Source organism: Elephas maximus, chromosome 7 (genome assembly GCF_024166365.1).
Source record: "Elephas maximus indicus isolate mEleMax1 chromosome 7, mEleMax1 primary haplotype, whole genome shotgun sequence".
Classification (NCBI taxonomy): Eukaryota; Metazoa; Chordata; class Mammalia; order Proboscidea; family Elephantidae; genus Elephas; species Elephas maximus.
The window spans coordinates 137,287,711-137,313,998 of NC_064825.1; the positions used below are offsets into that span (position 1 = coordinate 137,287,711).

General features: G+C 56.7%; 1 protein-coding gene across 3 annotated transcripts; it reads right to left on the reverse strand.

The window, feature by feature from the left end:
* Window positions 1-1,441: 1,441 nt before the first annotated feature.
* EPS8L2 (EPS8 like 2) lies at window positions 1,442-25,977 on the reverse strand. 3 transcript variants are annotated; one of them, XM_049892955.1, is made up of 22 exons: window positions 25,744-25,977; window positions 23,222-23,275; window positions 22,311-22,438; window positions 22,155-22,210; window positions 20,720-20,784; window positions 9,789-9,950; window positions 9,131-9,280; window positions 8,983-9,062; window positions 8,500-8,645; window positions 8,305-8,375; window positions 7,805-7,928; window positions 7,578-7,666; window positions 7,205-7,279; window positions 6,800-6,948; window positions 6,498-6,630; window positions 6,102-6,214; window positions 4,176-4,281; window positions 3,486-3,605; window positions 3,223-3,295; window positions 2,804-2,984; window positions 2,568-2,700; window positions 1,442-2,446 (listed from the first exon to the last, which is right to left on the reverse strand). In XM_049892955.1, exons 3-22 carry the CDS (start codon window positions 22,352-22,354, stop codon window positions 2,366-2,368), a joined length of 2,151 nt encoding a protein of 716 aa, XP_049748912.1. In that variant the 5' UTR covers window positions 22,355-22,438; window positions 23,222-23,275; window positions 25,744-25,977; the 3' UTR covers window positions 1,442-2,365. The 3 variants fall into 3 exon arrangements, with proteins under 3 accessions (XP_049748912.1, XP_049748910.1, XP_049748913.1); XM_049892953.1 differs by lacking the exon at window positions 23,222-23,275; XM_049892956.1 differs by lacking the exons at window positions 22,311-22,438; window positions 23,222-23,275; window positions 25,744-25,977 and having other exon boundaries at window positions 20,720-20,846.
* Between the last annotated feature and the right edge of the window lie 311 nt (window positions 25,978-26,288).

Consider the following 26,288-nt stretch of genomic DNA (forward strand, 5'->3'; position numbering starts at 1 on the left):
GCTTCCAGGGGCCAGAGGCCTGAGCAGACAGGGGGCCAGCAGGCCCTGCGGGTGGGAGCCAGCTCAGGCTGTCCAGGAGAGGGTGCAGACAAAAAGGGGAACAGAGCAGGATGGGGCAGGGAGGATGGGCTCACCCAGCATGGCTGGGCACAGTGTCCCTCAAAGCCACCTGCTCTGGGTGAAGGCAGAACCCTGCCGGGGCAGGTGCTGGCTGTGGCTAGCGGTGGTCCTTGCCTGACCTCCAGGTTCCAAGAAGCCCTCGTCCAGCAGGTGCCCTTTCCTAACAGGTGGAGGCTTAGCAGCACTTGGCTGAGTAGAGCTTCAGGGTGGAAGCTGGGCTGTAATACCTGTCCTGCTGGAGGTTTCAGACTAGCTGGATCTGTGGGCTGAGGGGAGGGAAGGCTAGGCCAGCGCCCCCCTTCCTCCCTTTTCATCTTGGGCTGATCTTCCCATTTGGAGGAGCAGCTGGGGGTCCTATGGGTTCCCCCAGGACTGAGCAGTATGGACCCTCCTCTTCAGGCCTGGGGTAGGGGTTGGCAGCCAAACCCTGGTTGTGCGGCATAGGGCACCAGGTCCCAGACACCCAGCTCCCCTTGACTGGGCATTAAGGCCCCAGGGCAGCCTGTCTGAGCCTGAGTCAGGGCTTCAGGGCCAGCCTGGCTGGGGGGCTGACTAGCTTTGTGACATGGACCCCACTACTCCCTCCCCTGCTCACCAGGTAAAACCGCCCTCTAGGCCTGGGTTCCCTGTGCCTACCTCTGCTCACCCTGGAGACCCTGGGACTGGCCACTCCTCCAGTGCTGCACCCCAGGGTTGGGTCTGCCGGGTACCCTGGGCACACGTAGGTCAAGTTTCCCCAGACCCCGCGATGTGCTGGGGCCCCCTCTGGTGGCCAACCACGGCAGCACAGAGCTCTGCCCGCAGAGGGTAACAAAGGTCACCTCCAAGGTGGGGCGCAGGCGAGCTCAGGTGGGCACTGGGCAGATGGGCAGACAAGTGCCTGGCATGGGTGCAGAGGGTGACCCTCTGCTCACTCCTGTGCTGATACCACCCAGCTGACTCTGGGCCCCACACCCTCCTCCACGCACCCTTGTGAACTTGGGGCTAAGCTCCCCAAATCTGGTTTCGGCCATGCCTCTGACTCGCACCAGCACCAGTGGTGGCCCAAGGCCCTCCCAGACCTGGCTTCCGCTCGCACTTGGGTAGGTGTCCACGAAGGCCCGTTTCAGGACAGGCTTTCGGTCTGCTGGGCCTGCAGCCTCAGAGGGCCCCTCTCAGCCCTTCCCCTCTTGGGCAGATGTGTGCAGGGGTCTCCTGGCCTTTGGGGTCAGGGGTGAGTGGCCGTACTTGGAACATCCACAGCCCAGCCTGACCACAGCCTGCCCTCAGCCCTTATGAAGGCACTGTCCCAGGTGGGCTCCAGGGTCCAGTGATGCCGCAGCCCCCAGAACAGAGACGTGGCCACTAGAAGACTTGATAGGTTTAATGACAGGCAGCCTTGCAGATCCAACCACCTTGTCTCTGAGTGTGACCTTCAGCGTCTGTGCTCCAGAACAGGTCTGAGTGTGGTGGTAGGAAGCTCCTCCAGGGCTCTGTGGGAAGGGGTCTAGAGCCAGTACTTGGGCGTGTGTGTGTTTCCAAGTCCATCCTGCTCCTCAAAGGCCAAAGGCCTCCTGTCCTGGAGCCCCTCCCCTGGCCACCTGGGGAGCCGGAGCTTCTTATGGGGGCTGTGCTGTGGGCAACATCTGGAGCTGTGGTGCCGTCCTGCTGGCCACAGCCATCCTGGAGTATGGGGGTGCGGCTGAGTGCAGGTGGGTGCAGAAGCAAGCAGTTGGGGACAGGGTCATAGGTGCCAGGAACCCCCTGTGGATAAGGGGAAGCCAGAGGAAGGGCCCCACTGGCTCTCTGGGGTGTTCTGCAGCTCCAGGCAGAGGTGTGGGGAGGGGACAAGGATGTGGAAGCGGGGCAGAGGACGGAGGGACAGAGGTATGGGGAGGGGAGGGGGCCAGACCTCAGTGGGCAGGCAGGGAGGGGGCTGGCACCTCAAGGTGGCAGGTTTGGCTGAGGTTGGCCTTGTTGTGGGCAGGTGAGTGAGGCCTGGCTTGGCTGGGCTGGGTGGCAGTGGTACAATCCGCTGGGCACTGCTGGGCCTGAGGGCAGGCCGTACACCATGAGGCAGGTGAGACAGCCCCTAGCCAGGTTCAGGGTCTATCCAGCACCCCACCCCATCCATGTCCTTGGTACAAAATACATGCACATACAAAAATAATACTCCACGAACTGAGGGGAGGGCACAGCCAGGCCAGTCTGTGCCCACCCCCGCAGGTGTGCTCTGCCCCGAGAAGGTGCCCCAGCCACCGCAGGTCTAGCTGTCCTCCATCCTCCTCTGGTTCTTGGAATGGAACCTGTTCATAAGTTCCTGCAGCTCCGACTCACCTTGCTGCTTCTAGGGAAGCCGAAGGGGGGCAGCCTTAGCCTTGGGGGGTGACGGGTCCCAGTCCTGCCATCCCTGCTCCCCTGAGCCTGGGGAAGTGTGGGACATGGGCGGGGCAGAGGTGGCGGCTCACCTCCAGGAAGGCCTTCTGCACGGTCAGCTGGCTGTACACCCGGATGCCTTCCTCACCGCACACCTTCTTCAGCTCCTCCTTGTTGAGCGAGAAGAGCTGCAGGGCTGTTAGGATGCCCAGGTGGTCCACGGTCCTGGGCAGGGGCAGGGGCTGGCATGAGCGGGGCTCTGCCACGGGAGTGCCAGTCCCTGCCCGCTGCCCGTCGGCCCCGCCTGGCCTGCCTGGCTGCAGCTCACCGCGGGCTGAAGGCCTTGGCTTCCAGCCAGGCGCGGACCTCGTTGGGGCTGGACTCGAAGGTGAGTGGCAGGTTGACAGGTTGGCTGCGCTCCACGCGGAAGTGCCGCTGGGGCTGTGCCTTGGTGTTGCTGATCCTCCTGACTAGCTCGTCGTTGACCTCGTCCATGTGGTGGATCAGCTCTGCGGGGGGCAGGGGTCAGACCATTCCCTGCCAACAGCCCAGGGGTACCTGCCTGCCAGGCCTTCCCCTCTGACTCCTGGTCCACAGGGGTCCCTGCTTCCCCTGCTGCTCCCCCAGGTCTTCCCCCAACCCCTGGCCCAGCGCCCTGCCCTTCCCTGCCTCCCCCAGGCTGGCCTTGGCCCTGGTGCCTGCAGTGGACTGCTGGCCCCATCCCTCGGGTCGGAAGCGGCCTCTCACCATCTTTGTTCCCAGCGAAGTTGGCAGGCAGCTTGTGGGTGGGGCTGGCGGGGCCCCAGTATTTCAGACTGGCCTGCGGGAAGGGCGGGGCAGTCAGGCCAGCTCATCACCCCCTCTCCAGCCCCTGGTGATACGGACAGGCTAGGCCATCCCCCCACCTCCCAGGAAGTCCCCGGTGTACCTGGTGGCCAGACCCTGGTAGGGAGTAGACAGCCCCAGGGAGGTGGCTCTGTAAATTGGCAGAGCCCCGCCCAACTGCTCACCTGCTCCAGGGTGGCACCTGCCTCCTCGGGCTGAATCTCGTCCAGGATGTTACAGGGCACGTAGCCCCCCTGCCCGCTGCGGTTGCGTAGCTTCCACCACTGCCGGCCGTCCTCCAGCACCTGCCAGGCAGCCTGCCGTCAAGGCCAGAGCCACACTCCCGGCCACCCTCCTGGAGCAGAAACCCAGCCCTTGCATGGGCCTCGGGGAAGGTCACAGCTCCATCCAGGACCCCCTAGCCCAGTCCTTCCTTTCTACCCACATGGGCCACCCAGGTGGCCTCAACAGGGTCTCCTCAGCAGACTCCTGGGAGTGAGGTGCCTCTTGGCCTGGTTGTAGATATAGATCACACCCCTGCCTGTTCCACTTTCTGTCCCCCAACAGGTGACCTGGATTCGGGGTTGGCACCAAACCAGAGACTGCTCATCCCGTACCCAGAGCCCACGCCAGCCAGGGTCCCTGGACCCCCCCCCCCGCCACGACTCCCAAGACAGGAAGGCCCCCTCAGCCAGGCTGCGCTGGGGGGGGGTCCAGCTCAGAGCCGTGGGATAGGAACCTTGGGAAATGGGGTCAGGCAAACATGCTGCTGTCCCGGAGCCACGCAGTCACCTCCAGACAGCACCCTACCCCCACCTCCCCTGAGCAGCTCCCCCTGAGGCTCCCACCCTGCCCCCAGCCCCTGACTCCCTCACCTCCAGAACCTCATCCTTGAGCACAGAGAGCTCACTGGCGTTCCGGGCTGTGAAGTCATAGAGGATCTTGACGTACTTGCCCATGGTGGGCAATGGATCGTAGCGCCTGTTTGGGACAGGAGGGGCTAAGGCCAAGGGCAGACAGGAGTCTCCTCTGAGGCCTGGTGGCCTGGCTGGGAGAAAGCAGCTTTCCCGGCACCCAGCCTTCCTCCGTCCAGGCTCTGGGAGGTTGCAGAGGAGAGAGGCTGCTGCTGACAGCTGGGAGTGGAAACTGTGACAGCCCCAGTGTGTCTGGGGCCCCTGCTCAGAGGTGGGAGGGTGATGGGCAGGCGCAAGTTGGGCGGGCTGCAGGGCCCTGTGGGCCTAGGTCACCTCAGGGGCTCCAGGCCTGGCGCCGTGGGGGAACCAGAGCCAGGCATGAGCCTGAAAAATGACAGGGTCATGGCCACCCCCATCCCCAGCCCAGCTGACCAGCAAGACTGAGGCTCTCTAGAGAGCCTTTGAGCACTGAAGACAATGCTCACATGTGCTTGCACACACACACACACACACACAGTGCACATGTATACTTGCACGCATGCACCCACACACACGGTGCACACATGCACCCACACAATGCACATGTGCACTTGAATGCATGCACACATTGCACACGTGTACTTGGACGCACACCCACACACACAGCACACATGTGCACTTGCATGCACATACCCACACATACGACCTGGCACTGCCCACAGGCTGTTCCTCTCTTTGGGGCTGGGTGGGTCCTGCAGAGGCATGGGGGTGGGGGTGGCCTTGGCTGGGGGTGTCCCTGTGCAGAGCAGGTCTCTGGCTATCTTCCCAGCTTGGTCATCCCTCCTGGTCACTCCCTCATCCAGGTGAGGCCCCAGAACACCAGGGCAGGGGCTGAGGAGTGTGGACAGGGATCCAGTCACCCAGGTCCATGGCTGGGGACTGTCAGGATTGGGCCAGGGTGGACAGGTCAGGGGCTGGAGGTCAAAGTCAAAGGGTAAAAATGTTTCTGAAAGTGTGGTCCTAGGCCTGGGGACCACGGGCACCATGTTGGCAGCAAGGGCTGTGCCCTTATTTAAAACATGGATTTCCAGCCCCGTTGCCTCCTGAAAGCCAATCGTGGTAGTTCCTGGGCCAGATAGGAGATTAGGGAGGAGGAGGGGAGGCGAGGAAGGACAGGGACTCCCCAGCCCTTAGGTTTGTTCTCTGCCTACTGTAAGACATGTTTGTGGAAATGGTGTGTGTGTGTGCTGCGCGGCTGCACTAGCCCGGACCTGCCATCTCCTAAATCAGCCCCAACAGCCCCAACAGGGCAACAGTGGGTGAATGAAGCACTAACCTTGATCATAAAACATAAACGTGGAGACAAGAAAAGAGATGAAGTATGAAGGTGGTGTGTTTATGGATAACTTCTGAAAATTTTCCTTCAATTGTATGTTATAAAGTTAAAATGAAAACCTGGTTCTAGTTTGAAAGACGTTCTTTGAACCATGTGAAAAAGGCATATACCACCACTTGGTGGCAGTGTGGAAACCGTGGTGGCGTAGTGATTAAGTGCTACGGCTGCTAACCAAAGGGTTGGCAGTTTGAATCCGCCAGGCGCTCCTTGGAAACTCTATAGGGCAGTTCTACGCTGTCCTATACGGTCGCTATGAGTTGGAATCGCTTCGAAGGCACTGGGTCTGTTTTTTGGGGTTGGTGGCAGTGTGGAAACTCTGGTGGTGTAGTGGTTAAGTGCTACAGCTGCTAACCAAAGGGTCGGCAGTTCGAATCCGCCAGGCGCTCCTTGGAAACTCTATGGGGCAGTTCTACTCTGTCCTCTAGGGTCGCTAGGGCTGGTGGCAGTGTACCCGAATTGGTCTGGGTGTATTAAGAAGTAAGCATCACACTCTTCACTCTGAGGGGGCTTACCTGTGAGCATGGGGGGACCCGGCTGGTGGGAGGACATCTCCCGGGGGTGCGGGCTCAGATGTCAGGCTGTGCTTCGGGGTATTTCGAAAGGACAGTCGGCTCACTGGAGTCGGCTGTGGGGAAAGTTGGTTGCCTGGGCTTGATTGAGGGTATGGGCCTGGGGGGTGGGGGTAGGCTGGGTCTTGGGACATGAGGACACAGGACAGAAGCTTGATGAATGTGCTGTGAATGAAGGACCAGAGGGGAGGACACAGGTTGACACACAGCCAAATGAGGCTGAGTGGTGGGCAGCCTGAGGTGCTGGGACACTGAGGGCAGTCAGGGTCGTGGGCGGCTGGGAGGGGTAGTGCAAGGGGCTAGTGGCCAGGGGCTTGGCAGGGCTGGTGGCGCTCTGACCTCATCACTGGGGGCAGCTGCCAGTCCCTCCACCTCCCAGGGAGCCTCCTGAAGCACATCCAGGGGGGGCTCCCAGCCGCTGTGGAACTTGGGCACATACAGGAGCATCTGTGGTTCCCGAGGCCACTCGGCCCTGGGGGGGAGGTCTGGGGGTGAGCTGGAGGCTGCCAGGCCCACCCTCCCAACTGGCCTCACCCAAGACCCCCACCCAGCCTGCAGGCCCCGCCCAGTCCACACCCAGTACTCCTCCCACCACTCTGCCCAGGCTGGGTCTCCTGCCTCCCCCTGCCTCGCTGCAGTACCGGGGGCGTGTCCAGGTCTCGCCCAGCGTCTCCCACAACGCCATCTCCTTGGGGACCAGGTGGCCGCGCAGGAAGCCCACCGCGTCGCGGGAGAGCAGGGGGCTGGAGACTGAGCGTGCAATGTCCGGGCTGCCACAGGTGCTGACGATCTGGGGTACAGCGGGGTTTAGAACAGGCCCTCCCGGTGGACCCCAGCCCCCACCGCCCTCCACCCCACCTGTAGCCCCTGAGACCCGCCTTTGGGAAGGGGCTTGGGGCACGTCAGGGACGTGCCTGCAGCCTCCGCTCCTCCGAGCGTGGACGCCAGGCCCAGGCCGGCACTTGCTCCCCACCCCCCATGCCAGGGGCAAGCCACTCCAGGAGCCCTCCCCCGCGGGCCCCTCCCCGGCCCCCTGCCCCAGGCACCAGGTCCAGGGGTCCGAACAGGAAGTGCAGGAGCTCGGCCGCGCTGGGGTTCTGGATGTGCTTCTTCAGCTTGGCCTGGTGGGGGCGAGCGTGAGTCAGCAGGCCGACCGCCCGAGGAGGGCGCTGGGCGGTCAGCACCCAGGGCCAGGGGGCGGGAAGGGCGCTGGGCCGTCAGCACCCAGGGGCCGGGGGCGGGGAGGGCGCTGGGCCGTCAGCACCCAGGGGCCGGGGGCGGGGAGGGCGCTGGGCCGTCAGCACCCAGGGGCCAGGGGCGGGGAGGGCGCTGGGCCGTCAGCACCCAGGGGCCAGGGGCGGGGAGGGTGGCTGCAGAGGGGCAGGGCGAGTGGGGGTCGGATGGCGCGGCTGCACTCACCAGCAGGTTGATGGCCAGCTTGGTTTTCTGGAAACAGTCGACAAACTCGCCCTCGGAGGGAAGCCGAGCGCGCAGCGTGAGGACACCCTCTGGGGTGAGGCGGGACAGGGGCAGTGAGCCCGGCCGGCCCTGGCCCGGCCCAGCCCCCGTGGGGTCCGGCTCTCCGTCTCGGGCAGCCCGCCCGGCCCACCCGTTTGGCCCGTGGTGCCCGCCGCGGCCGCCCGCACCTGCCGGCCCTTTCTTGCCCTTCTTCCCCTTCTTCCGCTGGTTCAGCTGCTTGAAAGCCTCAGCCGCCTTCTGCAGCCGCGCCACGAACCACTCAATGTCGTCCAGGGCGCAGTTTAGGATTTGCTGGGGTCAGGGCAGGGCCTGTGGTCAAAATCCTACCCCCTTCCGGTGCATGGAGGAGCTGGGCCCCCACGGGCGACGGGACGGGCTGGGCCCCCACAGGCCACGGGACGGGCCGGGCCCCCCCGGGCGACGGGACGGGCCGGGCCCCCCCGGGCGACGGGACGGGCCGGGCCCCCCCGGGCGACGGGACGGACCGGGCCCCCCCGGGCCACGGGACGGGCCGGGCCCCCCCGGGCCACGGGACGGGCCGGGCTCCCAAGCGCCACGGCCTTTCGGCCCCTGGCCTGGGATGGTGAGGGCGCTGGGCCGGACTGGCCAAGGGGCAGCGAGGACCCATGCCGCACCTGCCCCCCACCAAGCCCCCGCAGCGGCCCACCGTTTCCTTCTCGATCTTCTGCGCCAGCACTGCCCGCGGCTCCTCATCCAGCGACTCCCGACGGCGGAAGCCTGAGGCGGCGGAAGGGGGGACAGCTGCTGCAGGCGGGAGACGAGGCTGGCCCCCCAGACCCCGAGGGCGCTGCGTGTGCGCGGGCATGGGCTCCGGCCGCCCTGCCGGCCTCTCCTGGCCTACCTGGCTCGCCGAGCGGCACCGGCAGGCCCACGCGGTTCTTGGCGGCCTGGGGCGAGTCCCCGCTAAGGCGGTAGAAAGGGATGGGGGCCGGGCCCTGGGGCGGGGGCAGGATGGACTGCCGCTGGCGAATCTTCTCCTGGTGGCCCCTAAAGTGGCAGTGAAGGGGTGCTCAGCCGGGCCGGGTCCCACACTTGGTCCAGCGCCTGCCCAGCCCAACCCAACCCCAGCCCCACACCCGACACCGCCCACCCAGCCCGGTACCGCCCCATACCTGACCCCCTCACTCAGCCTGCCCCCCAGATCCGTCCCCTCGCCCGCCCACCGCTTCCGATCCCATTCTTGAACCCTCCCACCTAGCCTGACCCCGCCCCATGCCTGGCCCCCCTCCACTCAGCCTGGGGGCCCTAATCTGCTGCCTCACCTCTCCGTCCCCCATCCCCCACCCCCATTCCCCACCCCGCCCCCCACCCTGCACCTCCTTACTTGAGGGTCTGCGGCCGCATCTTCTTCCCCAGCTTCCAGTCTGCGAGCGCGCTCTCGATGTCCTCGTGCACCAGCTCCGCCTGCCGGGGAGTGGGCGTCAGGCTTGGCCGGCTCAGGGCGCCGAGCCCCCGCGGCGCAGGGCCCTCACCTCGACCTCGTCGCAGTGGAAGAAGTGGATGTCGGGCTTGCTCTGGTCCGAGTCCTGGCACACGAGCAGCAGCACCGAGGGATAGCGCAGCTGGTTCAGGACCGTCTGGCAGTGCCGCACGGTGGGCAGCGGGAAGTTCTCCAGCTCCTCCTGGGGGGCGGGCAGGGATGCTGGGCTCAGACGTCGGGACTGGGGGGCTTGGATGGCGGGTCCTGCACGAGGCTGGGACCCAGGGCTCTGACGTGGAGCTCAGATGTGTGGCTCCAACAGGAACACAGACTCACGGCAGGGCTTGGACACGGGCTCAGACTGATCTCAGGCACAGAGATGGACCCCATTAATGGGCACAGCCCCATGGACACGGATGTGACTTGTGACCAGGTCATGGAATTTGAACCAGGGACACAGAGGGAAAGATAACTTTAGGGGACAGAAAATGGAGGGCCAGGATGTGGACCACGGCCACCAACGTGGAAGGGCCACAGCTGGTGGACAAGCCAGGCCCTGGCTCAGGTACAGCGGTGGACAGGCTCATGTGGCCACAGCCCGGACAGGCGCTGGGCCCCTGTGGCTCCCCTGGATCCTCAGTCCTTCAGAACCTGGCCCTTTGTGGGTCCTCCTCTCACAAGGGGTGCCCGGAAGCCCCCCCCCCACGCACCTGGGACCCCATATCCAGCAGCCGCAGTGTCTTGTCGTTGACCTGCAGCAGCATCTCCTGTGTCCAGATCTTCTCCTTGGAGCTCAGCTGCACCAGCTTTCGGATGGCGTCCTCCACGGAGACGATGGCCTCACTCTTGTCCATGATGAACGTGGCTAGGTGCTGGGGGTGGGGAGTCAGTGTCGGCCGCGCCTCCACGTGCTGAAGTGCCTGAGCCCAAGCGGCCATGCCCTCCCTGGGGGCTCTGAGAGGGCATAGCCGCACTCTCGGGAGTTGGGGGGAGTCGATCCTGAGGGGTCTGAGGAGACACAGCCCACTCTGGGGGCTCTGAGGGGGCACAGCCTGCCTTGCAGGATCTAAGGGGACACAGGCCCACCCTAAAGGGTCTGATGGGGGCACGGCCTGCCCTGGGGGGCTGAGGGGGCACAGCTGCACCTTAGTTGAGTTTGAGCTCTCCTTTGATGGATATCTGTGGCGACCATGGCCATACCTTGATAAGAATCCTTTAAAAAAACCCAGAGTGTATTGAGGCCCTAAACCATCTACCCCCATCCCCACTCTGTTTCCTGTGGCTGGCCCAGGAACACCAGCCTCCCGTCTCTCTGTTCTCTGGGGCCATCACCAGCTTGTGCACTCACTGCTCCCCAGGTCTTCCCTGAGCCCTCACTCTCTTCCTTGCGAATTCACTGGAATGTTGCCCACCCTGACCCACCAATACATCATGGTGTTTCCATCCCTGACCTGACTGAGTTTTTCTTTATCACGACCCAAAGTTATATTATGTATACAGCTTCTTTGCTTATTGTCCTCGTGGTCTCTGCAGGGGCTGTGTCTGCTGGGTTTACTCTGTCTCCCAGAGCCTGGAGCAGTGCCTAGTAGGAGACAGGCCCCCATGACCATTTGTGGGATGTGAGTGTCCTGGTGTCTGGGGTGAACTGTGCCCAGCAGGCCACGGGACCCTCACCTGGCCACGGGACGCTTGCTCAGCCAGCCCTTCCCTGAGCTGTCTGCCTCCTCTCCGCTGTCCGAGCTGACCAGGCAGGAGGAAAACCAGCCCTCCTCCAGCCATAGCTCCCTAGTGTCTGCCTTGAGCCCCTTCTGGAAGAATCCACCCAGTAAACCGTGCTGGGACAACTGGATGTATACTGACATTAACTCCAGCCAATCAAAGACCTAACTGTAAAACATGAAATCAAAAAAGTGCCCGAAGAAAATACTGTGTAATTTCTGATAATCTCCAGGAGGTCTTATTCACCAGGGGACTCTTCTAAGCAAGAAAGAAAATCCAGAAGTTCAAAAGAAAATACTAATAAATTTAACTTAATGAAAAAGAAAAATTGCTGCCTAGGAAAACAGCAACAAACACAGTAAAAAAGAAAAACTGGGGAAAACATAGGTAATAGCTATGACGAAGGGCCGATTTTCCTCGTATATAAAAAGACCAGTTATACCTCTTACTTTGTTAAAATTTCTATTTTGTTACATGCAAATAATTTTGTTAAATGCAAATAATCATATTAATATAAATAAATGTAAATGAATGAATACATAAAAAAGTAGGATATGAGCAGAGATTCACAGAAAAACCAGCAAATTCTAAACATAGGAAATTGTATGCATTCCCATTCAATAAAATAATTGCAAATTGAAGCTCTGAGACTTTATCTGTTAGGAATGACTCACGCATTGGATTTTTTACCTGTTCTATTTACCAATTCGGAGATGTGTGACATTACACTTTGTGGGCTAATGCAGCAGCGCCCCACCTGCACTCGCCCAGCCTCTCTGGAGAGGGACTCAGTGAAATCTGAGAAGGTGCACAAACTTCACCGCACAATTCTACCACAGGTAAACCGCAGACATGTAGATACAGCAGCTTCAAGGATGCTCACCGCAGGACCATTTGTGACAATGAACGACTGCACCCACCCTACATGTCCGTCAACAGGTTAAAGACATAAGTGGGGCAGCAATGAAAAATAAAGGAAAACTGTGCTGCGGGGCCCTAAAACCAGTCCCAGTAAATGTCAAATGACTGAAGTCATACAGAGTATGTTCTATGACCCTAATAAAATTCAGTTAGAAATCAATAACAAAAACATAACTAGAAGATCCTCAAACATTTGGAAATTAAGCAACACACTTCAAAATAGCCCATGGGTCAGGGAAGAAGTCAAACAGAAAATTAGCAAATATTCTGAACCGAATGATAATAAAAACATACATATGAGATTTTGTGAAACACAGCAAAAGCAGTGTTTAAGAGAAATTTATAGCTTTAAATGAATATATTAGAAAATTAAGAAAGACTTAGGATCAGCAATCTAAGTGTTTACCATAAGAAACTGGAAAAAGACAATCAAATACAACCCAAAATAAATGGAAGAAAGGGAATTTAGAGCAAAAATCAATGAACTAGAAAACAAACAATAGACAAATACCAACGAAGCCAAAAGTTGGTTCTGAAAAGATCAATAAAACCGATAAACTCCTACCAAGAAAAACCTAGAAAAAACACAAATTATCAATAACCAGAGCAAAAGAGGGAGCACCACTACAGATTTTACACACATAAATTGAATTCATAATCAAAAACCTTCCCGAAAAGAAAACCTTACACTCAGAGGGCGCCGCTGGTAAATTTTACCAAATATTTAAGAAAGAAATAATAAAAATCTTTCATGAACTTTTTCAGAAAACAGAAGAGGAAACACTTCTCAACTTTTTCTTTTTTTTTCTCACGTAATTCTTTCTCTAAATTTAATTTTGTTGTTGTTGAGAATATACTCAGCAAAACACATCAGTTCAACAGTGTCTGTGTGTACAATTTGGTGACGCTGATTACATTCTTGGAGTTGTGCAGCCACTCTCACCCTCCTCTCCTGAGTTGTTCCTCCCTTATTAACATAAACTCACTGCCCCCTAAGCTTCCTATCTAAACTTTCAAACTATTGTTGTCACTTTGATCCCATATACATAGTTCTTAAAAGACCATAACGCTCAAGGCAGATCTTTTTTACTAGTTAAGCTAAACTATTGTTAGTTTTAAGATGGCTATAGGGGATTTTTTGGTTCATGGCAAAGGAGGCAGTTGTTCATGGAGGCAATTAGCCACAAATTCCACATCCTCCTTATTCCTGACTTTTTTCCTCTGTCGCTCCAGGTGAATAGAAACTAGTTGTTGAGCTTTGGACAGCCACTTGCAAACTTCTAAGACACCAGGCACTACGCGATGAACTAGGAGGCAGAACTGCAGCACTAAACATGTTATTAGGCCAATTAACTTGAATGTCCCATGAAACCATGATCCTAAATCTCCAAACCAAGGGACCAAATTCCATGAGGTGTTTGGCTGTACATAAGTAGTCTCAACAGCTACTTTTTTCTTTTTGGTCATTGTTATAAATATATCTATCACACAACTTTCGCCAATTCAACTTTTTACAGGTGTGCAACTTACTGACAGCAATTAGAATAATCGGCTGTGCAACCCTGCCCTTAATCAATTTGATTTTTCTATCACCTTAATCCTCCTTTTCCCCCTCCCTCTTGCCCCTTGTAACCACTGATGAACTTTGGTCTCCTAATTATCCTAATGGCAGAGTAGTATTTTATTGTATGATGTAACCTCATTTGTTTATCCACTCATTTGTTGATGGCCATTTAGGTTCATTCCACCTTTTGGCTATTGTGAATAATGCTGCAATGAACAGTGGTGTAAAAGTCTCTTTTTAAGTCTCCGCTTTCAAGTCTTTTGGGTACACACCTAGGAGTGGAAGCGCTGGGTCATATTGTAGTTCTCCACCACTCGTCTGTCAGTTTGTCGAACCGTGGTGGCTTGTGTTTTGCTGTGATGCTGGAAGCTATGCCACTGATATTTCATATACCAGCAAACTAAGACAGGCTAGGGAGAAGGATCTGGTGACCTACTTCTTAAAAAAATTGGCCAGTGAAAACCTTATGAGTAGCTGCAGAACACTGTCTGATATAGTGCTGGAAGATGATCCCTGCAGGTTGGAAGGCACTCAAAAGATGACTGGGGAAGCGCTGCCTCCTCAAAGTAGAGTCGACCTTAATGATGTGGTTGGAGTCAAGCTTTTGAGACCTTCATTTGTTGATGTGGCATGACTCAAAATGAGAAGAAATAGCCGAAAACATCCATTAATAATCAGAACACAGGCTGCACGAAGTATGAGTCTAGCAACATTGGAAGTCATCAAAAATGAAATGGATCACATAAAGATTGATATCCTAGGCATTAGTGAGCTGAAATGGACTGGTAATGGCCATTTTGAATCAGACAATCATATGGTCTACTATGCCAGAAATTCAGGCTGGATTCAGAAGAGGACGTGGAACCAGGGATATCATTGCCTGATGTCAGATGGATCCTGGCAGAAAGCAGAGAATACCAGAAAGATGTTTATCTGTGTTTTGTTGATTACGCAAAGGCATTCGACTGTGTGGATCATAACAAATTATGGATACCATTGGAAAGAATGGAAATTCCAGAACACTTAATTGTGCTCATAGATCAAAAGGCAGTCATTTGGACAGAACAAGGGGATACTGAGTGGTTGAAAGTCAGGAAAGGTGTGTGTCAGGGTTGTATCCTTTCACCATACCTATTCAACCTGTATGCTGAGCAAATAACCTGAGAAGCTGGACTACATGAAGACGATCGGGGCATCAGGATTGGAGGAAGACTCATTAACAACTTGCACTATGCAGATGACACAACCTTGCTTGCTGAAAATGAAGAGGACTTGAAGATCAAAGACCACAGCCTTCAGTATGGATTACATCTCAACATAAAGAAAACAAAAATCATCACAACTGGACCAATAAGCAACATCACAATAGCTGGAGAAGAGATTGAAGTTGTCAAGGATTTCATTTTGCTTGGATCCACAATCAACGTCCACGGATGCAGCAGTCAAAAGACTCATTGCATTGGGTAAATTTGCTGCAAAAGAACTCTTTAAAGTGTTGTAAAGCAAAGATGTCATCTTAAATACTAAGGTGTGCCTGACCCAAGCCATGGTATTTTCAATCGCATCATATGCGTGCAAAAGCTGAACAATGAATAAGGAAGACCCAAAAAGAATTGACACCTTTGAATTGTGGTGTTGGCAAAGAATATTGAATATACCATGGACTGCTAAAAGAACTAAGAAATCTGTCTTGGAAGAAGTGCAATCAGAATGCTCCTTAGAAGCAAGGATGGGAAGACTACATCTCACGTACTTTGGACATGTTATTAGTAGGGATCAGTCCCTGGAGAAGGACATCATGCTTTGTAAAGTAGAAGGTCGGCAAAAAAGAGGAAGACCCTCAATGAGATAGACTGACAGAGTGGCTGCAACAATGGGCTCAAGCATAACAACGATTGTGAAGATGGCACAGGACTGGGCAGTGTTTCCTTCTGTTGTACATAGGGTCGCTATGAGTCGGAACCGACTGGGCTGAGCCTAACAACATAACTGCCACACTGGGTTTCCAAGGAGCAGCTGGTGGATTTGAACTTCTGACCTTCTGATTAGTAGCCACTTTCTTAACCACTGTGTCACTAGAGCCATCCTAGTGAGAGAGAAATTGTATCTCATCATGGTGTTGATCTGCATCTCTGATGGCCAATGATGCTAAGCATCTTTTCATGTGTTTGGTGGCCATTTCAATGTTTTCTTTGGTGAAATGTCTATTCAAGTCTTTTGCTGATTTTATGATTGGGTTGTCTTTTTGTTGTTCTCAAAGTGTTACCTATATTTTGGTTATTAGATTCCTGCCAGATGTATGGTTTCTGAAGATATTCTCCCAGTCGGTAGCTTATCTTTTCACTTTTTTGGTAAAGTCTTTTGATGAACAAACAGTTTTAATTTTTATGAGGTCCCATTTATTTATTTTGTCATTTGCTTTTTGTGCTTTCATCATTATATTAGATAATCCATTGTCGAAAGCTACTCCAGACAGTGTTGCCCCTGCTTGCTCTTCTAAGAATTTTATGGTTTTCGTTTGCACATTAGGTCCTTCATCCACTTTGAATTTGCTCTGGTGTATGGTGTGAGGCAGGGATCCTGTTTCATTTTCCTGCACGTGGAAATCCAATTCTCCAGCACCATTTAGTGAAGAGACTCTTCCTTCCCCCTTGAATGGATTTAGCACCCCTGTCAAAAATCGGCTACTGTAGATGTGTGGGTTTATTTCTGGACTCTCAATTCTATTCCACTGGTCTTTGCATCTATTGTTATACCAGTACCAGGCTGTTTTGATTACTGTAGCTGTATAAAAAAAAAAAAAAAAATTTTAGCTGTATAGTATGTTTTAAAGTCAGGAAGCTTGTGTCATCCTACTTTGTTTTCTCTTTCAACATTGTTTTAGTTTTTGGGGGCCTCTCGCCATTCCATATAAAGTTGAGAATTGGTTTTTTATTTCTGTAAAGAAGACTGTTGGTATTTTGATCAGGATTGCATTGAATCTGTAAATCACTTTGGGTAGGACCAACATCTTAACAATATTAAGTCTTGCAAATTCATGAACTTGGAACATCTTTCCATTTCTTTCAATCTTCTTCATCTCTTCCAGAAGTATTTCACAGTTTTCATTGTACAAGTCCTTCAAGTCCTTGGTTAGATTTATTCCTAGGTGTTTTATTCTTTTAGTTGTTATTGTAAACGGAATTGTATCCCTAATTTTCCTTTCAGATTTCTCATTGCTGGTATGTAGCCAATTTGTTTTATAAGGCCAGATTAACCCTGATACCATAACAAGGGAATTACAAGAAATGAAAATTAGAGACTGATAATCTCTAATGAACACAGATACAAAAAGTCCTTAACAAAATATTAGTGAATCTAGTCTATCTACACATAAAAAGGGTCATAAACCATAACTAAATGAGGCTTATTCCAGAAATGTAAGCTACGTTCAACATTCGAAAAAAAATCAATCAGTGTGATTTGCTACACTAACAGATTAAAGGAGAAAAAATATGACCATCTCAACAGATGCAGAAAAAGCATTTGACCAAATTCAACACCGCTTCACGATAAAAATGCCCACTCCAAGGAATAGAAAGAAACTTTCTCAATCTAATAAAGAGTATTCACACTATATAAAACATACAATAGCGGGACATTGAATGCCTTCTTCTAAGATTGGACAGAAGGCAAAAATGTCCACTCTCATCATTCCTGTTTACCATTGTACTGGTGATCCCAGCCAGGGCAATGAAGCAAAAATAAACGAAAGATGAATGAATGAAATGAAGAGCTGTCTTTATTTGTAGACAACATGATGGAGTACGTAGAAAATCCAGTTGATCTACAAACAAATCACTACAGCAAACAAGTGGACTCAGCAAGGTCTCAGTATATCTGATCAATACACAAAAATTCAATTGTTTTTTCTAGATGCTAGTAACAAACAATTGGAAATAAATTATGGACAATTTGATTTTAAAATTTATATGGAAGTCCAAACAATTTAGAATAGACAAAGAACAAAGTTGGAGGTCTTACATTACCTGGTTTCGAGGCTGACAATAAAGCTTTGTTGTTGTTAGCTGCTGTTGATTGGATTTCAACGCATGGCGACCCTATGTGTACAGAGCAGAACTGCTCCATAGGGTTTTCAAGGCTGTGACTTTTGGAAGCAGATCAACAGGCCTGTCTTCTGAGGCACTTCTGGGTGGGTTCAAGCCACCAAACTCTTGACTAGTAGCTGAGCACTTAAGCATTGGTGCCACCCAGGGACTCTGACAATAAAGCTACAGTGAGTAAAATAGTGTAGTAAATAGATCGGTGGGACAGATGGAGTCCTGGAATAGACCCTCTCACTTTCAGTCAGCTGATGTTTGACAAAGGCATCAAAGCAATTCCATGAGGGGAGAAAAGTCTTTCCAGCATGACCCGACGTTCATATGGTGTGAGCCACACCTCACACCAGGCACATGAACTGACTCAAAACGAATCATAGGCCTAAATGTGAGATTGCCAACTAAGAAGCATCTAGAAGCATCTAGAAGAAAACAATGACTTCTTAGAGAGAAGATTAAAAACCCTAACAGTAAAGCAATACAAACCAAAAACAAACCAAACCCACTGCTGTCAAGTCGACTCTGACTCACAGTGGCCCTATAGGACAGGGTAGACCTGCGCCGTGGGGTTTCCAAGGCTATAATCTTTACGGAGGAGCCCTGGTGGTGCAGTGGTTAAGAGCTTGGCTGCTAACCAAAAGGTCGGCAGTTCAAATCCACCAGCTGTTCCTTGGAAACCCTATGGGACAGTTCTACTCTGTCCTGTAGGGTCACCATGAGTCAGAACCGACTCGATGGTACCTAACGACAACAATCTTTACAGAAGCAGACTACCACATCTTTCTCTGGCGGAGTGGCTGGTAGTTTTGTATTGCCAAACTTTCACTTAGCCACTGAGTGCTTAGCCACTGTGCCACTAAGAAGCCAAAAACCAAACCCATTGTCATCGTGTCGATTCTGACTCACAGCGACCCTATAGGACAGAGTAGAACTGCCCCACAGAGTTTCCAAGGAACGCCTGGTGTATTTGAACTACCGACCTTTTGGTTAGCAGCTGTGGCTCTTAACCACTATGCCACCAGGGTTTCCAACTGTGCTACTAGGGCTCCCTATAAAGTCCCCCCCAAAAGGATATAATTAGACGCCATGGAAACGAAACATTTCTGCTTGCTGATTAGAAGAGAGCTGTGCATATGAGTCGCAAGCACAGACTGAGAAGATGTTTGTAACGCATACACCTGACGCTAGGTAAAGAACTTCCACCCACCAACAACGAGCGTGTCCCTGTGTCTGTGAATAGAAGCCAGGCTGCATGGGGATGGACCTTCTGGAAGGGTTCTCAGGGAGCCAGCTGGCTGGGAAGACACTCCCCTGTACCCAATGCCACTGGCTCTTCTACACACGTGTTCAAGTTCACCAAGCAGAACCAAACTGGTTATGACCGCATGTTCTCACGCGTAGGACCTTCCAAGGAAACAAGCCACAGGGCTGAAGGGCAGATCAGCCAGCGTCCTGGTCGGGGTGGGGTCGGCTGACGAATGGGCAGCAGGAGGGAGGTTTTGGGGTGATGACTGTTCTGTGTCCTGACCGTGGTGGTAGTCACACACACCTGTTGCTGTTAGTTAACATGGACCCAGCCCAACTCACAGCGACTCAGTGCACAACGGCTCGAACCATTGTGATCCAGAGGGTTTTTACTGACTTACTTTTTGGAAGTAAATTGCCAGATTTTTCATTCTACACAAATCTACACATGTTAAACTTCATAGAACCGTACACCAAAAAATATCAGTTAAAAAAAATATTTATCAGTTTTGCTGTATGACAATTTTTAAAAAAAGAACAAAAACAAGCCGACAATGACGCCCACTGCCAGCAGTGGGTCTGATCTTGCCCCCACCCGGCTGCGTGTAGCTTGTGCCTCTCACTCTCTCTGGGCCTCAGTTTCCTCATCTGGGAGGGGCAAGAATACCCCACCCATTCCCCCGCCCCTCTGGCTGGGCAGGAAAGGGCCCCCATTGGGGCCTGGCTCCGTCTGGGCTGGGGCCTTTCACAGTGGCCGGGCCAAGCCAGGCCACCTTAGACCGAAGTCCAGGCCTGGGAGGCCCAGGTGGCGTTTGAGGCTCCTCACCAAGGAGGGCAAAGTCTCACCCCTGGCTCCCAGAGGACAGAGCTGCCCGGGAGGGAAGGGGATGAGAGTTGGCCTGTCCATCCCCTGTGTCCTGCCCTGGGACACTGAGCTTCAGCCTTGGTAAACAGCTCAGCTGTCCACACAGCCCTGCCCAAGCTGGCAGGGAGCGCCTGTCACCCGGACATACCCGACTCCAGAGCCACAGGACTCTGACTGATGGCGCTCTGGACTCATTCTAACCATGATCCCTCCCAGGACAGCGACTTGCCTGGCCTAGCTGGAGGGGGTGGTTGGGGAGAGATGATGGCCCAGGGGAACCAGTAGGGCAGTAACAGGTCCTACTTGGTCCCTCTTCCTGCCACGCCTCAACACTGCCTGCAGGCTTGGACAACCGCCAGGAACATGCTGACAGCTCCCAGGGCAGGAAGGCCATTTGAAAACCTCATTTCCTGAGTTCAAAGTGTGAATTAAACCTGACCCAGGGAAAAGTGCCCTCCTGAGCTGGCGGCTGGTCTAGAATGAAGATGGCCAAGGCAGCAGGTCTCAGAATCAATGTCGCCAGGCCTGGGAGAGCCAGTGAAGAGCGGCTTTGTTCTCCTGCCTGATCTAGTTCCTGGATAACCATTTCCTTCCCACTGGGTCTTCCTGGTGAGGGGTGAGGGGCTGCAGGTCCAGCACCAGGGTTATACCTGCCGTGAGTGTGTGCCACTTGGGTCTGGTCTCTCCCAACATAGGGCCCAGGGTTCCCTCTATCCCCCAGAATGTGAACTCCCAGAGTGGGGACCCCCTTTGTCCCCCAAAATGCAAACTCCCAGAGTGGGGTTCCTCTCTATCCCTCCAGAATGTGAACTTCCAGGGTGAGGTCCCCTTCTGTCCCCCAGAATGTGAACTCCCAGGGTGGGTTGGGGTCCCTTCTATCCCTCCCAGACTGAACTCTCAGAGCAGGGTGGGGTGGGGGTCCCCATAAACTGGCTGAGTCTGGGACAGTCCAGGCTCTGGCCTTGCCCTGCCTGCTGCAGGTGTCAGAACCTGGGCTGGCCACTTATCCCTGGGCCTCGGTCTCCCCACCCACCCTGTGACCGTGGAGCCCAAGGACGGGCCTCCCCTGGACGTGGTGGCCTCCCCTGGACATGGTGGCCTCCCCTGGAGGTGGTGGCCTCACCTGAATGTGGTACTGAGAGGTCTCCCCACCCGCCCTGTGACCCTGGAGCCCGAGGGCCAGCCTCACCTGGAGGTGGTGGCCTCACCTGGACGAGGTAGCCTCACCTGGACATGGTACTGCGAGGTCTCATGCATGATGACGTTGGAGTTGGAGTACCTCTTCCTCTGCTCTGAACCAGGACACACGGTCACTCAGTCTCGAGGGCGGCCCCTGACTCCCAGTTCAGGGGTACTGGACCCCAAGGGGCACATGCGGGGGGTGAGGTGAGAGGCACAGTCTGTGTCCCCTCACCGCTACTGGGAAGGGCCAGGGTGAGATCCTGGGGCCTGGGGAAGCCCTTCCCCTGAGATGTGAGTGGGGGTCCTCCTGGGGGGGTCCATCTCCCTCCATCCTCAGGACAGCCCCTGGGGGACCACAGTCAGTCAACAGGACACTGGCTCACAGGGGTGATGGGCAGCCTGTGACTGGGGGATCTATCCTGGGAGGGTGCAGGAGGCTCAGACCCCTCCTGTGGAGACTGCCCCACCCCCATCCTGACTTCCTAGGGGAGGTTTTCAGGCCAGGGCTTCCCCCAACCCTAGGAGCTGCCAGCTAAAATCTCCCTGCCCCTCCCTGGGGCTTCTCCACTTTCTAAACTAGGTACAAATGAGGGAGTATGGCAGAGTTGGGGGGACTGGGCTGGAGAAGGAACAGAACTTGGGGGTAGGGTAGAGCTGGGGGACACAGCGGGGGGGGGAGCAGGACAGAACTTGGGGCTGGGACAGAGCGGGGGACAGAGCTGAAAGGGAGAAACAGTTGGGAGACTGGAGAGAACAATGGGGGAATGGTTAAGGGGAGGGACAGAGTTGAGGGGAAGCACAAAGCTGGGGGATGGTCAGAGCTGGGCTGCCCAGGTTTGTCCCCTAGGCACTCTCTCCCCTCCTCCTCTCATGCCATTTACACCAAGAGCAGATGGAGCCCCCAGCCCCATCACACAGCCCTCTGGCCCTGACTCTCCCCTGTTGCCCCATGGCACTTCCTTGTGGTTACCTCCAGAAGGCAAACGGGCAGCCAGGCCCCTCTTACCTGGAGCAGACACCTGGTGACTCAGATCAGCCTGAACCCCGCCCCCACCCCAGCGATCTGGTTGCAGCAGCGAGGAGCCCAGTCAAATCAATATTGATGCTCCCTGAATTATTAGTAAAGGCCTCTCCAATTACCGAATGTGTGTATGGGGCGGGGGGGGGGGGGGGGGGGCGGGGCAGGAGGTGGCCTGGAGCTTTGGGGAGGGACTTTGCCCAGCTATTGGCTGAAGAGGATCCAGGGGCCTCCTCTGAGCCCCCCAGGGCTGACCTGCCTCTCTCAGCAGGTGTAGGTTGAGGGGTGGGACCTTTCCCAGCCAGGCCCGGCACAGCCTTGAGGGGGAGTGCAAGGACTAGGAGTGGGCCAGCAACAGACACCCCCTCCCACCCCACCTGTGCCCCTCCCTGACTGAGGTTGCTCCCCACTTCTTCCCTGTCCAGTCCAGCCTGTTGGCAAATGTCACCCTGGGAAACTCACCAAACAGGTCCTTGGCGCTCATCTTGGCCACCCCATCAGACCGGCCCAGGCTGCCGCTGTAGGGAGGGGCTGGTGAGGGCAGGGCCGCCACCTCTTCTCCTTCCCTCTCCCCGCTTCCCTGAACTGCTCCCGGGATTGGGAGGGGAGGGGGCTTACTTGGCAGCACCCGGGCAGGAGCTCCCAGACCCTGACTGGCTCATGGCGTCCTGGCGGGTGACCAGCTGGGAGGGAAGCGCAGCCCTCCGTGGTGCAGCCAAGTCTCTGGCCTCAGTGCTGGCCCACACCTGGAGGGCAGAGGAGTGGGCTGACACCTCCAGCCCTGCTGGTGGCCTGGGCACTCCCAGGGCAGGGCCTGGGTCTCTGCCTCTCCCACCCCAGATCCAGGGGCCAGCCCTCAGGACCCTCAGCTTTTCACCTGGTCTAGGCCAATGCCAGTCCAGGGTGGAGGCTGTAGGCCAGGAGCTGGACTGCCCAGGAGGCCTGGACAGGGGTCCTCAGGGGGCAGGGCCCTGCCTCCTGGGCCACACCAGGACCAACCCTGCCCCCCTGCCCCCCTAGAGCTGTCCATTCACCAGGTGCCCCAGCTGGCCATCACTAAGACCCCACCTTGCCTCAGACCCTCAGCCCTCCACAGGGACCCCAGGGATGAATAGGCTGATGAGTCCCACCCCCAGGGCTGGCAGGGCTGTGAGAAGGGCCCTGGGGGGTGGAAGAGCCTTCAGCCTTCCAGGTAGGGGGAACTGCATGTTCAAAGCTCCTGAGGCCAGTGGGAGCCTGGCACTTGGATGGGGCCAGAAGAGGGGCCCTATGGGGCACAGCCCAGGGCAAAGTCCAGAGGAGCCCCAGCCTCCAGCTGACCAATCCTCCCCAACCCCAGCCTATAGCTCAGGGGGCTTGGGCACCTGAAGCCCAGCCTTGCAATCTCAGTCCAACCCTTGGCTCCCCTTTGGGCCTGAGAGGTGACTTGGGAAGAGGCCCTGGAAGGGGCTTGAGGCCATGTGGGTGGGGATTCTGGGGTCTGGGTACCCAGCAGGGTGTCTAGAAGTGGGGCGTGGGCATCTTCTCACCCTGGGGATATGGCCAGGGCTGGCTCAAAGCAGCACCCTTGGCCATGGGGCTCTCTATAGGAGGAAGTGGAGAGGGCGAAGTGGCGGCCTCAGCGGTGTCTCCCCAAAACCAGGAGCCCAGGAGCAGCCCAGAGGCAACGACACGGGGCAGTACTGCCTTCCCTGACAAGGTGGGGGCACAGAGGGTGGCCAGAGGCTTCTCATGCAGACCCAGGGTGACCACTCCCCCAGGCAGGGCCTCTCCAGGGGCAGATCCCCGGGAGCCTTTCTCTGGACTCCCCAGCTCCATGCTGGGGAAACTGAGCCCTGGCTGCTGGGGCAGACAGGTGTCTGATTTGGGCTGGATCCTGGGCCATCCCGGGTCTTGAGTAGGGCCTGGTCCCCCATCAAGGGCCCAGCTGGCTTGTCCTGTGGGATCTGTGCCCCTGGTGACCTGTAGTGCTGGGACTGCCCCCAGCTCCCTGTAGGAGCTGTGTGGCAAGTGTCCCTGGTCGTCCCTCTGTGGCTCTGTGACTGGCTCCTCAAGGGGAAGCCTGGGCACACAAGAGGGTGGAGAAGGGGGGCTTTGAGGGTCTGCCTGCTGCCAAGATTCACCAGCAGAGGCCCGTTCTCTGTGGCCCCAGCCTTAGGGTCTGCCAGGGTCGGGGGCATGAACCAGGGGTGCTGGTATGGAGGGCTGGGCCCGGAGGAATTGAGGGGCACCCCACTGCTTTCTGGTTTTACCAGTTGTCCCTACTGGGAACATTTCCCAGCAGTGTGAGGGGCCTGAGGCCCTTAGGCGTCAGCTGGTCCTGGCTCACTGGGAGAGCCTCGGCCAGACTCCTTGATCCATCCGTCTGTAGAGAATGTCCGGAATGTATGTGACCTCAGTGGGTAAGCCTGAGTGTTTGCTCAGTAGGATTCCTGGCAGGTTCAGCCAGGCTTCCGCATGTATGTCCAGGTACACACATACCTGAGCAAAACATGAACACGTCTGTGCAGCCTCAGGCCTGCGGCACACACAGGCACAAAAGGCCCTGGCTGGGACACGGGGCCCCTCCCTTTGGGGGCTCTAGGCTGGGATCCCTTCAGCTGGGGGGCAGTGGGGGACCTCAGGGACAGGCTGGAGGGGGGCAGGTGCTGGCGTGTTGGTGGGGGAGCTCCTGGGGGAGGGACCCTACAGGCTCATGGGATCCCTGCCCCTCACAAGGTGAACTGTGCAGCCCAGGGAAGCTAGGCGGGGACGGTCCTCTGCCAGTGTGGCCCGGGCTCCAGGGCCTGCTCTGCTCTTTGGTTTTACTGCGGCCATTTTCCGGGTGCAAAAGGAGGGCTCTGCCGGTGCCCGGTCGGGCAGTGGTGGGGGGAGGGGCCGGCAGGGTAGGGAGGGCGCAGGGACCAGCTCCAAGTTCAAATTCCATCCCTGGGCCCAGTGACCTTGGGGAGGAGGGGCGTCTCCGCCAGTCCGGGGCAGCCGACGTGAGCGGGTGGGGCCTGGGGGGATCCCCTCAGTGCTGGCTGGGCCCTTGTCTGGGAGGCGTGGTTGGGGGGGAGCCAGGCATAGCAGGCACACTCGAGAGGACGAGAAGACAGGGAGGGGGGCTCAGGACAGGTATTAGGCTAGGGCCCTAGGGTGGGCACACAGGTGGATGGGGAGGGGTACTGAGCCGGGAGGAGAGGTGTAGCTGGCCTCCCCGCCCAGCCCCCAGAGAACTGCACCCAGGGGTGGGGGCAGAGGTGGTCTGCGGGCTGCCACAGGACACCCACTCCAGAGATAACCTTTGTGGAGAGGGACAGTTCCAGCCCAGCCCTCCTGACACAGAGACCAGGAACTTGGGTGGCAGGCAGGTTGGGCGCCCACAGGTCCCTGCCAGCACTTTTACGGGCAGCCCTGCCCGCGCTGCCTCCTTCTCCCTGAAACTCCCCACCCTAGCCTTGACCCGGGGCCTGACCCCAGCCTGGTGCTTCCCCAGCTGGGTTTCCTTCTGACTCCTACACCCAGGAAGTGTCTCCTGACGTCCCATCTACAGGAGCGGCCGCGGTGCCATTACAGGGTCGGTGGAGGGAAGGACAGCTCTCTTGACTGGGCGGTGGGGGCCTTGGACTGGCAAGGGAGAGACCTCGGGCCGCGCATCGTCCCCTTCCCTGGACGCAGGGGTCCCCCCACCAAGCCCCGGGACTGGGAGGGGACCGGGACGGGGCGGGTGACTCATGCACCACAGACTTAAAAATATCCCCGCGCGCGGCCGCCGCCCGAGGACCGGACAGGGAGGGCCAGCGTCCAGGTGAGGCCGATGGGTTGGCGCAGCGTCCCCGGCCCCGCGATCAGCCCTCCCCCGGCCCAACACCGGACCTCTAGCTCGGGGAGCCCGGCCCGGCGTCCTGGTCGTCCCCGCCCCCGTCACCACTGGGGAAACTGAGGCCGGGCCCTCCTTGCGCAGCTCCCTCCGTCCGCCCCTTTGCCAAAGCACGGGGCTGGCGACAACGGGGACCAGGGTCCTCTGGGTCCCCCGAGACGAGCGGCCCGAACAGGGCGGGCACCTCACCTGCGCCCGGGCGACCCCTGGTCCAGCGCCCCCAGGGCCTGCTCTAGTCGGTCGGTCCGTCCGCCCTTGCGTCCGCCCGTCTGTCTGCGCCTCCGCCGCGGAGCCCTGTCTCGGTCTCGCGCGGGCAGGTGGGACGCTTGGCGGGGCCGGGCCGGGCGGGGCGGAAAAGAGGAGGAACCTGGGCGACAGGTTACACAGTAACCAGAAAGCATGGCGGGCGCGCGGCCGAAGCGGGGTGCGCTAGGGAGGCGGATCCCGGCCGCCCCGCCCGCCAGCTCCGCCCCCGCTCCGCACCCCCACGGTCCCCCAGCGCCCCAACCTCTGTTCCAGACCCCGCCCCTTCGGACTCCACCCAGGCCCAGCCCTCCCCGCGGTCCCAAACCCAAAGCGGACACCTTTCGAGAGAGCCCCACCCCTGGTCCCGGGCCCTGGGATGCTCAGGGTGCGGTGGGGGGACCTGCTGGCACCCGGGGCTGTTCCTTGGGAAGGGTCAGGTGCGGCCCAGCAGGTGCAGGTGTCTGATAGGGAGTAGCCCTGGGATTGGG